Source organism: Rousettus aegyptiacus, unplaced genomic scaffold (genome assembly GCF_014176215.1).
Source record: "Rousettus aegyptiacus isolate mRouAeg1 unplaced genomic scaffold, mRouAeg1.p scaffold_m13_p_1, whole genome shotgun sequence".
Classification (NCBI taxonomy): Eukaryota; Metazoa; Chordata; class Mammalia; order Chiroptera; family Pteropodidae; genus Rousettus; species Rousettus aegyptiacus.
In genome coordinates this window covers 47,732,653-47,747,707 of record NW_023416284.1, presented here as the reverse complement: position 1 = coordinate 47,747,707, position 15,055 = coordinate 47,732,653, and the positions used below count along the sequence as shown (strand labels likewise).

The 15,055-nt window shown below is 32.6% G+C and overlaps 1 protein-coding gene across 7 annotated transcripts in view; it reads right to left on the bottom strand.

The window, feature by feature from the left end:
• Positions 1-15,055, bottom strand: part of LRRC7 (leucine rich repeat containing 7) — a 440,527-nt gene that overhangs the window by 28,039 nt on the left and 397,433 nt on the right. For all 7 annotated transcript variants that reach the window (XM_016148942.2, XM_016148946.2, XM_016148945.2 and 4 more), the window contains one exon: positions 9,512-9,604. In XM_016148942.2, coding sequence (XP_016004428.1) covers positions 9,512-9,604 — 93 coding nt within the window. The remainder of the gene's footprint in view (positions 1-9,511; positions 9,605-15,055) is intronic.

The window sequence follows — 15,055 nt, the reverse complement described above, 5'->3', positions numbered from 1 at the left end:
TCTTCGAATACTATCTTTCTAGATTTCTTGTCTCTTTGGAAAAAACAAAAGAAATATTCTTTAAAGCTCATATTTAATACGAGGCCTCATCGGTGGTGAATATTTGGAAGGCCGAGTTTTATACAATTTGCTGATTCTGTCGGAGCTTCTAAGGCTTTCCTTCTCAGCTTCATATATAGCACAAAATAGTAGAAACTACTAAAAGCAGGAGTAGGTAATTGTAGGTGCTGTGGATTCTCTTTCCTAGCTGTTTCTAAAATAGTACCATTAATCAGCTTTCTGATATTCATCCCTGCAGGCTTCCTCAAAGCTTTTTCAACTGTATACTTTTTTGACACTATCTGTACCATTTTAAAATAATGAACTGAAAGTGAAGAATTCAATCAAACCTTTTTTTGTCACTTATGCTAAAATAAGGTTTGAAGTGAAAAATTATTTTGTCATAAGCTATATTCAAACTATGATTATTTTAGATTTTATATGGTTTTATTTAATCGATAACACATCATTGTAGAGTCAGACCATGTTATTTTTTGAGGTGGCAGTGAAATCAGGAAGTCAAAAAGGCCAGTGGCGAATACCCAGAAGACACTACAGTTGTGAATCTTGATTCACTGATTGACGAAGTGGCTCTCAAGCCAAAGCTGTTATGTGGGCAGTGCGTGATGGAGTGAAAAGAGAGAATTTTTTTTTGATTCTTTGTCTCTATAGTATCTGAATTTTTATAGTGACAATGTTTTCATTACTTGTGCAATTTTTGAAAAGGAATGTTGAAGGGAAAGGACTTTGCAGTCGTATACATTTGAGAGTAATATATCATGTCTTTAAAGGATACATGATTATGTCCCCCAAAGCAAAAGCACTGAGAATGCCATGCGGCTAGTGAATGAAGGGGAAGCAGTTCACATCCAGCAGAAGGTTCCTAAGTGAAAGGGGCTCTTGATTCCCTGTCTCGTTGACCACACTCTCACTTAATGCCTCAGAGATCGTCACCTTCAGAGAACTGAAACCACCTGCTGATGTATGAAAGTCATTCAAAACCAAGCATATCATATCTTGTGGTACAGGAATAAGTAAATCTTCTCAAGTCTAGGTATCCCATTACTTTAGTTGTTCTGAGGCAAGGCAGAGGCATTCTTGTCACATAAATGTAGAAGGAACACATGTTTTTTCTCTCACAATAAAGAAGCCTCAGTATACCTCAATAAACAAAATACAAATAAAAATCTGAGGTATGACTCTCTTTAATCACTTTATAGTTTAGCCCAACATTGAAAGAGATTGCTTTCTATTTTCTGTTAATAAATGTCATCAGGAGTTAAATGATAGTACCTTGTTATGGAAATGTGGTTTGTGTAAGGTGATGGAGTTAGATCTACAAGGTTTCAAATATAGGAAGTACTTTCTATTCAATTATGCTTAAGAAAGTTACTAAGACCATATATAGCTATCCTAATTACATTGTAAAGATGACAAGCATTTAAAGAAAAAATTTATCATTTTGTACCTTATATAAACTGTTATTATTTATTTACTGCTAGTTTGATTTAACTCTGGATTTATCCTTAAATATATATATATATATATATATATATATGTATATAGTTGCCACTGAATATTATATATATGTATATGTGTGTGTATATATGTATATATACATTTAAAATAATAAATCACTCTAAATTTTAATATACTAGTGTAACCTTCCAGCATAGCTCTAGGAACTTCAGGTGAATTTGATGTTCAGTTCCTTCCTGGGAATCTATTCTCATCTGTTTGTAGCTTTCCTTCAACTCATTCAAATGGTATTAGAGAGGGTTTAAGTTTGAGTTTATAGAATTTAAGAATCAACTCTGAGTTCTCATGATTTTTTCACACACTCAAAAGAGAAAAATGACACAATGACACAGTTACTTTGGCTTCTTTCTTTCTTTCTTTCTTTCTTTCTTTCTTTCTTTCTTTCTTTCTTTCTTTCTTTCTTTCTTTCACTTGTCTTATATTCCTCTGATCTTATCTGTTGTTATCTGATTTTTTTTTCATTTAAAGGTGTTTACTCTAAACTTCGCTGCTTTTCTGACTAATGTTTAATTTTTTAAACCACTTCCTTTACCTATCAGAAACAAGGATTTGGTTCAATTAGAGATTACTATCTCTCAGGGGACCAGGACTCTGTAGAATACAATAGTGTCTCTTGAAAAAAGGAAAAAAGATTTAGTTATACAAATTTAAAGGATTTTAAAGCAGATATAAATGGGTCTCACTGCAAAAATCTGACATAGCCAATTTCAGGGTCCATACTGAAGCATCAATTGCTTTGCAATCCCTCTCGGTCTGATGCTATGGTAGAAAGTACTTGGGCTCTAGGGCAGTACTTCTCATAGGTGGAAGCATATCAGAATCTCTGGTACTAAAGTACTTTTAGTTTGAAAGATGAAAACAATGTATTATTTTCATAATACTATTATAGATACTTTTTGTGACTTGCCCAGAATCCCTTTATCAGATGGGGGCTCACATCCTGCAGGTGCTGCTGACGGTTCACTTTGACATTTCTCTTGAAAATTACCCTCAGCCTGGAGCCTTTTTAGTGGGAAATGCTTATGAGGTTACACCTTCCCACCTGGGGGTGGCTCGCTTGCAGCCAATGAATGAAGGATACCAGGGTATAAAAGGCTGTTTCTCTCCTCAAGGTGGGAAAACTGTGGTACCATCATGCTCCAGAGCAGCCTGTGTGATCAGGCTTCCACTAAACCTACATCTTTGCTTAGTTTCTGCATTGCTCTATCTTGCCTCCCTCATTCCCTTATAGATTTCTCCTGAGAGCCATTTTTCAATTAACCACTTGCACAAAAATACCCATTTTAGGTTCTTCATTTTGGGAAACTGACTTTAGACAAATACAAATTACAAAAATTAAAGCTCTGTGGTATCTTCTCACCTGGTACATTCCACATTTTGCTTGGAAAGCCTGAGTCAGGAGATAAAATGCACTCTCCCCTCCCTTAACATAGAACAACTTTGGGGCAGAATGGGGGAAAAGTGGATAATACTGTTATTAAATATGTATTATTGAGATATATCTTAAATGTGATATGGGTGAATAAAAAAAGTTAAATGTCATTGCTATAAGCAGAAACCTGGCAGCTATTCCTTTTTATTTATTTTTGTTTTGTTTTAGTTCTATTAACTTGTCTTCATAATATTACAAATAATTCTAGTTGGTTATAACTTTTTGAAGTAAGAAACTAGAACTATTAAGTGGTCTCTGGAATATCACTTAAAATATATGGTAGTAACTTTGTAAATAAAATATGAAAGATTTTACACACTTCCAAAAGATCAATTTGGCTCTCAGCAATTAACTTGTTCTCATTGGTGGACCTGTCAGTTCTTATTAGTTATTATATAAGGTATTATTTATGAACTATAAGTGCTTTCATTTTTTGATTGAGAAATGTCTGACATTTTCCCAATGAATAGCAACAAACTTTAAAAAGTCTCTAAATCTTTTCCCACATCATTTTCTGTCTGCTTATTTTACTTATTTTGTTCTATGCTAAATGGATAAAATGATGCAGCAAACAACATATAAAATATAACTGTAGCAACTACTATAGCTGCCTATACACTTGGGCTTTAATTTTATTGAAAAATATTTTACCGATTGTTATAAAATATTACAATTTTACTGATTGTTATAAAATATTACAATCTCAATTCCAGTGATTCTCTAAGTTTTTGCTAAATTAAAATGTCCCAATCTATCTTCTTATTTAAAATTGTACTTTTTATTTGCCTTATTTTTTTATATGTATGCCCCAATGATAGAACAAAACCTGTGTTGTTATATTAATTATATTTTTTCATAAGAGGAAATTTATGTTTTCTTTATATTACAATGTCTGGACATCAACATTATCCAATTGGCTAAAGCACACTGCCATGCTTTTTAAAAAAGCTTATGTAAGATATCATACCTGTAGGAATCCTATTAACAAGGAATTCTATCGACGTTTCTGAATAGATTCAGGATTTTTTTCTCAAAATGTAAGACATAGAACAGAATAGGCAAAAATACTTTTTTTAGTTTTTTAAAATCTCACTTTTACTGTCCTCAAACAATCAAGTGGCATTCTGAACTTGAATTGCAATGTGACTAAGATGCAGCTAGAATAATCAATCATGTTGTAAAATAACTTATGCTCTGTATTTAGTTTTAAAAATTCAGCTTATATACAAAAACATATTTTAATCTCATCTTAAATTTAGTCCAAAATGCAATGTATAAACAATATTATACATATTCCTTGCTCCTGAATGTTACTTACACATAGTGCATAGACTTTCCGAATTACTTTGCATTACACGATCACTTGAAACAGAATTAAACATGGGAAAGATATATAAATTATAATATAAAATAAACTTAGAAATAAATAAAATAAATCATATTTATCTAGTAGTTATACAATATGAAGGAAATGTGTTTTAGGTAGTTTAATATTTATGCTGCAAATATAAATCATATGCTGTATGGAGTTTTAGTTAAATATGTTTGCTATTCTTGATTTTTATATCTATGGAGGAATAATGACAAGAAATAGACATATGGAATGTACCTTTTTCATAAGTGAAGAACATGTCTTTTCCAACCTTTTATTTATGAGTCACCCAATGTCATGAGGCTGAGCAAACTTGGAAAATTATTCTTGTGCATTTTCAAATAAGTCATGCCAAGCATGCCTTTGGGCATTGTAATCCCCAGTATAGGTATCAAATAAATGCTTTCATTCTGAACATCTAACCCTTCTTATCTTCTTAATATTAATCATAAAAGTACTTTTATTTGATGAAGTATGCATGTCTACACAGAAAAAACTCTCGTTTTTTTTTTTTTTTTCCTAGGAGTGAAAGGTGGGGTGTAAACAGGGGTTTAAGTACTTTGCAGGCTGTTTTGGCATCTGGAGTCAATCTTTTGGAAGTTATGTAGAAGAAGATATAGTAATTTATTCTGAAATTCCAGAACATTTATTTTGACTTTATTGGCAACTATCTTTTACATTTGCCATGCCTCTAAAATTCATCCTAGGCTTGGAATTTTACTTGTATGGTAAGCAAATTATAATCCTATGACTAGATAATTGTTCATGGGACTGTTCAGTACTATATCTTTAGAGCATATAGAGAAAAAGGCTATGAGTTTTCTTTCATATCTTCTACTCTAAGAATTTAGTCCTATTTCCTCAAATGAGGCAAGGAAGGTATCAGTCCTTGAATGAAGAAATATGTGAATACATCATTAAAAATTCATTTATTTGCAGTCTTAGGTTGTTTTATGAATTTACTACATAACAGTATCACTCAACCAGTTAGTCAGTCTCTTCTTTGTAACAATATCCAGTGGAAATTGTATTGGTAAATTGCTTGTATTTTGCAATCACAAACGATTATTTTATGAAAATTTAAATATAAGAAAAGATTACTGTGGCTTTTTTTCCACTGGCAGAATCACCACTAATGATATCTTAGTCCAAAAGTTTTATAATTGCTTAGCAATCCACTGTGTACAGTATACTTCTAATTATCTAGGTTCGATAGAGAATACATGCTGACTTCTAAGGACTTGTTGAAACAAATATCTAGACTCTGACTAATTAGAGGGCTCTGTAATACTTTCAATATTAAAATATCATACTAGTCTCAACTCTACAGGGTATAAATTTGTCATGTGGCTCTTTGGCTAAGTGGACTTTGCAGATAGAAACATGCATCATAGTGCTTATTAAGAGAAAAGGATTTGGAATCAGATCAATTTGGGCTTGAATCTTATCTGCCACAGATCAGCTACATGACCTTGGGTAAGTTAATTAACCCCTCTGGGACTCAGAAAAATGGGGAATAATAATACTTAACCAACAAGTTAGTTATTAAGATCAAATAATTTCATATATATGAAGAGCCTAAAATAGTAACCAGCACATTGTAGGGACTTAATAAAAGGCTATTATTTTTGTCACTTTTATTATTATCATCAAATTTGTTGGATCAAAATCTTTCACGCCTCTGCAGCACCCTGCCATGTTGACAATAACGTTTCTCTATAATAATAAACCACATCATAACTTCCATCCACTTCACTAGGAAGGCAGAGGCAAGCATTATATAGGGCCATTTTTTTTTATCCAGTTTTGTACAGTTTTCTCTTTCTAAGTATGTAAAAGGGATTTTTTACATTACAGTGAATCCAAATAACGAACTCATGATGAGTGGATTGAGATGAGTGGATTGAGTTGCTCAACTACTAAACACTGTTCTGGTAATGATATGAATGACAGGACTAATTGTGCTCCATCCATTTAACCCAAGGAGATAATAACTGATCAGGACTACCATGGGGTCTTTAAGAGGAGTTAAGTTTGCAAGACTAGATGCTGTTCTAAGGTCTCAAAGTCTGGCACAAAACAGTTCTCATCTATGGCTTAACCCCGAATTCTCCCTAAAGTCTCAGTTAACTTTTGGGCTGCCCCATGGGGTTTTCTGTAATAATCTCACACTACCATAGAATTTAATTTGAAACTTCTACCAGACTGAATAACACAGCTCACTTTTGCTCCAGTCCCATACTCCCAGCCTTTTGGGATAACTACTTTATGCTTTCCTTAACTGACTGTATACTAGGTAATCACTTTGGATGCAATCTCATATTAATCATTGGCATTTAGCTGAAACAGTAGATCTTATCAGTCAAAAGGAAGAGAATGAAACAAATCTATTGGCTACTTAAGAACAGAGAGTCCTCAAAGCCTCTAAGACATTCAGATATCTCTGATACTTAGAATTTTGAGTGGCATTACAAAACATTCAAACATTCATGAACAGTAAATAAAATAATACAGTGTGCTTCTGAGAGTATTTCTAATCCATGACTTTTTTACTGGAAGGGAGTATGTACCATATTAAAGTTTAAGCTTTTGCATGACTAGAACTTCTTACAAAACATCCAACTCCAACTCAGGTAATATCTGTTCTGTTTAAACATATGTTTAATTTGCTTCTCCCCACCCTCAGCTCTAAGTTAGTCAACTCAGAAAAAAACAATGTTTTTCAACGTTGAAGAGAGGAGTGTTTTTAAACTTCATTTTTTTACAGTTTGGTATTTTAGGGTTGGCTTAGGTACTGGGCTCCACTCTTGATTTTATGCAACCACTACAAGAAGGGTTACTGGGGCTAAAGAAATGTAATTGAATTCTCAGGAGAATAATCTCTTTCCTTATGAGTGAATTAAATTCTTTAGATCCTCTGAACACTTTTAACTAAGTACCCCCCATATGTTTGGCATGACACCAAAAGTCGTCAATAAATTAAGAGCAGTCTTGAGAGTCTTCTGTACATTTGGAACTTTTGAAGTACTTCATCAATTTTGTAATAATAGAGATTCACTTTTCAGATTGCAAAGTGTTTTAGAGAGTAATCAGGCATAGAAAAGTGCTTTTGAGAGGAAATCTTTCAATGGACACATTATACAATTCAAGTTCTGTATCTGTTGCATTTAACCAAATGAGCAAAATTATAAGATTATAGAAATGGTTGAGTCTCACTAGAGTCATTGAATTGTTACAAATGAGAAATTACATTAAGAGTTATAAAGTGTTCATATTCATCATAATGGAAGAATTACTGGCAACTATTTGAAAGCCTCACATCTACTATTTCCTTTAGCTGAAAATAACAGTAGAAAAGCAATAGCATTCATACACTTGACTATTTAGCAATCTCTTCATCCTTAATTTAAAAATATTTATTACCCTTCCAAAAATATAGTGAAAAGATTTATATCCTGCTGAAGAAGGAGAGAAAAAACATCTTTTGAATTTCAACTATCTTAATAATGATAAGGGTATTAACTTTTTAGTGAAAGAACTAGTGAAAGAGATGTAAAACCAGAGATAATAAAGAGAGGCCAAGATGAAATAAACAATGACTTGAGGATTTAAAACTTAAATTTACCATCATATGTTTTTGATAATTTTGAACTTATATCATTTTTGTTTTAGGATATATTAATAACCTGTCAAAACCCAGTTAACACTTGGTCCTACTAAACCATGAACCTTTTAATTCTACTAAATCAACGGTTATCCTCAACATCACTTCAAAATAGAAATGCTTATGTACAGACATTTCTAACTGGCATTCCCCTAATTACATAGGGCTGCCTCACACACATTCTTTCTATATGAATAGTTGCTCCAACCAGTTGACCAAAGGAGCTCCCATCTATAGCCACTGAGGATTTCTTTCCAGTCACTTCTATTTCAATGTATATAGTGCAAATGATTCCTCTTTTGGGTCTGACCTCTTTTTCCCTTCTTCCTCTCCTTTTTGGGTAGGAAGAAGGGAATAAAAAATGGTATGAAACAAGAAAATTGGGGAAAAGTGTAGGAAAATAAGGGATTAAGGGCTCTCTTTCATGCTATAGAAATCTCCAGGGTAGGAACATTGAACGTTTTTCAGAAGCAGGTCTTATGGTTAGAAATTGATGCGTGGGTTATTTTTTTAATAGTGAGTTGCAGAGATCTGTACTAGATTGTGACTTAAAGGTAGATTGAGAGCCTGTGGACGTTTTCTTCATATCTAATTTCTGTTTTTCTTCATCATCCTAAAGTTTTATGATGTCACTTAATATGATTAAATGTGATGAGGTCAAAAGTAGAGAGTTTCAATTATCATAAATTATAATTACTAATTGATTCAAAATTGAGAGTGTTAAACACTGGTGGTGATAGCAGGGCATGTTATGTAGCTCAGAGTAATTTTTTAAAATAAAAAAGTCAGGTGGTCCACAATGGATTAGACAGCCGAGATGTGAGCATGGGCAGCATGCTTGATGTTCAGGCAATGGTTGAGGTTAGAGCTGGGGACAGTAGGGAACCTTTACCCATGTTGTGACAATCAGGGGGACGCATAAGAGGAGCACCTCATTCTTCTGCCATGGCTAACTCTGACTATCTCATAGAATATTTATTTTTGGTGGTCTTTTAGTTCTACAATTCCATTAGTGAAATACTTCACAAACGTGATGAATTAAAGAGATGCCAGTCAGCTAACCCTGATGTTGAATCATTAATCATTCTGTTATTGTGAGAAAATATTTTTCAAAATAAGTGATCTACAAGTAAACTTTTGGAAACAACTTATAAGAACTTGCCTGAATAGCTTTCTTTACAAATATACATAATTGTGAATGAAACAAAAGGAGGAAAAAAAACAATTTTTCTTTCAAAGAGAATGTTTAAATTTATTTTTTCTTATTCTTAGGATTTATCAAGCACTGTAGTAAATTCTTTTTCCCAGTGCTAAAAAATTTTCTAATTGACTTCATAGTTAGCTTATTAAATAAAACAGTAAAAACATTTAAAATTATTTCTTTTCTTTTTCTTCATTTTTTTTTTGGCTGTAGTAGAAGACTGTTTTTCTAATGAAAATTGTCAATAAGAAATTCACTTCTTACCTTGTCAGAAGGTTTAAATGGATTTCCTTGTCCACTAATTCCACCACTGATACTAAATCCAAGGCCAGGATTCTTTTCTATTCTCACACAAAACTATGTATAAAAGATATAAAAAGTTAATTAAATACATATCAAAACTAAATATCTTCAAATAACTACATACTAGAAGAAAAACTTCACATTTCACTTAGGTCCTCAGGGTTAGCCTAAGTTACCTTGGCATACAAAAGACAGTATAAGCTCTGACAAAATAGTTAGTATTTCTATAGGCATCAGTTATGATTGAAACTAGCTTGAAATTACCAGGGTAAGCAGATATTAGTATTTATTTGCTGCTGTGTGCAGAATCTTGACAGCAGTTTTTTTAAATAAAAAGCCTTCTAACAATAAAAAGGTTGTTAATTATTTTAATTATCCACTTAAAATACACATATATTCCAAGTAATTTGAAGGGACTGTATAAAAAAGTAAAGAAAATTTGCAAATGTAGAAGGAGGGAAATATGAGTACTTAAATAAGTTGCTACCACTTCCTAGGAGAGTAGTACAAGCCATCTCCTTGGTAGATAATTCTATTGGTTAGAAATAGCAGAGCTTTTAGTTTGAGAAAGGGGAGAACTTTTGAGGATAGCTCGAGTGAGGGTGAAACATAGGAAGAATGAAATTGTCAGTAAAAAGACTTTTGGATTTAGCAGCAGCTTCTGGAGAGGTGGCTAGAGGTCTTGGAAGAAAGAACAGAACACTGTGAAAAAAGAAAGAAGTCAAGAATATGGAGAAATTATTTGTGACAAGGAACAGTCAAAACATATTTAGGACTGGAGGGCTAATAATTTTGTATTCTCTGCAACATTACTTCCTCAAACCTCCAATCATCAATGAAAGTCTGTTAAACACAAAAAGATGGCATTAGGTATTGGTCCACTTTGGGGTAAAGATGATAGCTATTGTAAGAGTTGATACAAAGATCATAGATCAGGAATTCCATAGAAGGAAATGTGCCAAGAGTGACTTAGAGAAACTGTAACAAATCTAGGAATTCTTGATGATCCTGAGCTGGAATATGTGTGTGAGCTGTAGTGAAAATGCTAGTTTTCCATGTAAAGTGGGATAGGTTGACCTCAGATGATTGAAAGACTTAAGATTCCAGATGTAGTCTAAAGAAGAAAAAATTTTTATAATTTTTAAGTACAGAAAAAGTACTGGAACTAGGTGAACCAAGTGCTACCAGATTAGCAGGCAAAAGATTAATATTGAGTTAAGGAAAAATATCCAAAGAAATACATTATTATATATTTTGCATTTATATAAATATATACTGAAAAAGTTCATAAAGATGATTAAAAATGCTTGCTTTCTTCAGTAGCTTCATGTTTTCCTCCAGAAACCTTGCTTAGCCTATTAACTTACTTATGGAAAAATTTAAATGCCCCAAATGCTCTCTATATTTTTGTTTTCCAAGTACCTTTAATCCCTACCTCTCAGATAATAGAAGACAAACTTAAGTCCTAATCTGATTTAACCAGCATATACTGTGAGTCCCTGGGAACTGGATCAATTAGGCTTGGCCATTTAATGTTACTGTTCCTAATTCACTGTCATATTTCATAATAGAAATATAATGTTTAACTATTACGTAGTTCACTGGCAACACAAAGGCAAAAACTATCTACTAATGTGATTTTTATGTTAGAGTCATTAATGAACAGTTTTTGAATTATGGGTAACTACAATAACAATAAGCACTCTTCCATATATTTATTTTAAAGACATATTTAATTGCAACTTTTCTTTTAATTGAGTTAGATTTGTTAAAACTAATTATCATGGGGTGATAAAAAGTACAGTTTACAATAGTTTTTTTATGTATATGGTTCACAATCTGTGAACATAAAATAGCTTGATGTAGCTCAAAGGAATATTTTAGCTTTATTCAGCACACCAGTTTACCTTACAGTCCTTTTTTTGTTACTAGTGGTCAATTAGAAAATGGGAAGAATGGAGCTAATATAATTTAAACATTTTACTTTTGTGTTTTCCTATATATCTGTGAATTTCTATTTAAAATTTGGGTTATATCTTTCTAAAGTGAACGTTTATATTCCACAATGTAATATATAGAAGGTATATCACTCTGGCTTTCCCCAGGCCATTATAAAACCCGAAAGGAAACGTATGTAACTGATTTTATTTACAAAGTAAATTGTTGCGAATATTTTCCAGTCCTTCTCTTTCAAGATAGTGACTATATCTATTTTATATTATTGTCAATCTAGAAGGCACTAAAAATCTAAGGGAAACACATTTCATATGTGCCAAGTATATGAAGAAATGCCTCAATATATTTTTTAATAGTAGTAATAATATAGATAACACTGTAGTTTTATAAATGTGGCAAACAACCATAAATTCTATCTGAAGCTAAACTACCCTTGGGTATGCTATGGTATAGCTAATAACTTGTGCTGTGACTTATAAAGCATGTCAGCAAGAATATTCATCTCACATATGAGGACTTCCACCTGCCTGGTAAGGCCCAAAGGAGGCATAAAATGTAAGAGGAAAGAATACCTCACAGCTAAGAAACAGTCTGAAACTAAAGAGAATTAGCAAAGAAGAAATATAGTGTTCTATCAAAAGGTCAGATCTAGAGTAAATGAATAGTTTATTTAATAAGAATCAGCATTTCACTTATCTATTAAGATAATTGATAGTGATGAATGAAATTTCTAGCTGCAGGTATAAGCAACAGTCTGGCAGTCAATGGTGCATTTGCTTCTTTCAGAGGTTATTCTCATCATTTGACTTCATTTGATACTTTTGATATATGTTAATCTTGCTCTAATAAATATTGGATCTATCTTAGAGAAGTTCACGACAAAATGGGTTGTTATGTAGCAGTGCAGCCCTATGATGTCATCGTCTATAATCTCTAGAGGTAGTGATCTAATTTGGTCTCTCAATGCTCTAAAACCTAGTAGCAAGAACAAAGGAAAAGGTTTACTCCCCCAACTCACCCCCCACCCCCTTTATGATGGATGTGAATCACTTTGTATAACTCATAGAGGCTGATTCTAATGTATTTCTAATGTAATCTTATAAATTCTCTTTCAGGCACAAACTTTAGTTTGAAAGTGTACTCAAATTAACTGTCAGGAGACAGTTATGCAGCTTTTGCCATCCTGATATGTTAGGTCAACTAGTGGGTATAAACTTGTGTCTGTGGCAGACATGGATTCATGGGTATATTTTTCAACTCTTTTATTCTTTCAGCATGGGCTTATCTTGACCTCTGTGTTTGGCTATGGTGCCACAGGCTGCAGTGTGTACTGTGGTAGACTTATGAAACTGGGTTCTAATTCTGGTTTAGTTTCTAGATTGTTGTGTGACTACAGGCAAGACAGTTAAGACTCCTGAATCTTAGTTTTCTAGCCAATAAAATAGAAATAGCTTTCCCCATATCACAGCATTATTGGTTAGATTAAGCCAGTTAATACCAAAAAGGTAAATAATCATGCTGATGTTTTTTCTTCCAATTTCTGTTTTGGTATCTATATGTTCCATATATATAAATACAGTTTGCTTTGGATTATACATTTGAAAAAGAGAAAGAACAAGTTATTCTTAGTTTCTTTTAAAAGTATTCAACAGGTTATGCACAATTTATATATACTGTAAATAGTGATAACAATATATTATTCAGCTGACACATCGTTAACTACAGAATATTGTAAATATTGGTTCTTGCCTTGCCTATACAATAGAATCACCAGGGGAGTTTCAAAAATCCCCGCTACTGAGTTTATATCCAGAAATTAGCTTCTTGGGGATTAGGCCAAGGCATCAGTGTTTTTTCAATCTCTTGAACAAATTCTAATGCACAGCTGAGGTTGAGAACAACTGATATAAAATATTATTATATCGCGAAGGAGAGGGTGAATAGGATCTTTAAGTTTCTTCACTTGGACTGAGAATCGAAGGGAAGCATTGATAGGATGGAGATGATAGCTAAGAGTTTTTTTCATGTAGAACAAGGGTCAAGCATTCATTTTCTGGCTTTCTTCAGTTTACTACTTGATACAACTCTGATTCTTATCCTCTATTATTATGTTTGTCAATAATCCAAATGATTTATACATTAAAATCCCTTTTCTAAGTAAAATTCCCTGATAATAAACTTTAAGTAATGTGTACCTGGTTTGGTGTTGTAGTAATTTGTTAAAAAGAACATTCAATATTAAAAGTCAGATTTCTAGTCTGTAGAAATCAGTACCTTGAATCCAGGTAGCACATTATGTTTTAAAAATCACTTCTATATATTATTTATTTATTTATTTTTATTTAAAATATTTTTAAAATTTAAGAATATTGGTATACAATATTATATTAGTTTCAAGTGTTCAATAAAATCGATGATTTTACATGTACTTTACAATATGATCACCAACCTAAGTCTCGTAATCATCTGTCATCATGCAAACTTATCAAAATATTAATGACTATATTCCCTTTACCTTTTCCACCTATCCCCAACCCCCTCCCTTCTTGCAACCGTCAGTTTGATCTCTGTTTCTGTAAGTTCGTTTTTGTTGTGTTTTATATTGGAGACCACATATAAGTGAAACCATATGATATTTGACTTTCTCTGACTTACTTTGCTTAGCATAATACCCTCTGGGCCATATATTTTATTTCTTTTAATCCTAGAGTTGAAAACAGGCTTGATAGTGTCTATAAAAAATAAACATGTAAAAATAAGTGCATTAAATTACAGTTCTTGGGTATTTAGCCATTTTATTATTTTTTAATTAATTATTTATTTATACTCGCCTGTTTTTCTGTGGTGGGTAGTGTCAGAGCTGACATTGTTTCAACATTGGGCAGTAACATCAAAGCCTACTAAGTGTTTCATAATGGCTAAATAAAGTTAAGTACTCTGGCTAGGTGAAAAATGACATTTATTTTAATTTATTCAATGTCATTAGTGGCAGCATTTATTAAGTATTTTCATTGTTATATGGAAGTTATTTTAGTCAGATTAGAAATGCATTAGTTCCTTAGGTCATTAAGGATACAGAGGTATGGCTTTGTTAATAATAAAACTCTCCATTTGTTTAGTACTTTTTGTTTTTCAAAGGATTGGAAGTATTCATGTGAGTTAAGTCGTAAGGCAGTTCTATAATTCTGAATTATGGCTGAAGCAGGTTTAATTAATATCGTTAACAGAAGGGGACACTGAGACTACAGCAGCACGTGTCTGAGACTGTGTTGCTACTTTAATAGTAAGATTGGACACAGAACTTGGATTCTGGGTCAGGCAACCCTGGTTTAAAATTTCAGTGTGACCAATTTTATCTTTCACAAGTTATTTACTTTCTCTGTACCTTGGTTTCTTCATTTGTAAAAGAGAAATGAGATTAATTTGAGGATTAAATGAAAAAGTATCTATAAGCAGGACCAGCTATAGTGGGGCCTGGTGCAAAACGAAAATGAGGGTCCTTGTTCAATGATTATTAAGAATTAAAAATCGGCAACGGCGGAGCACTAA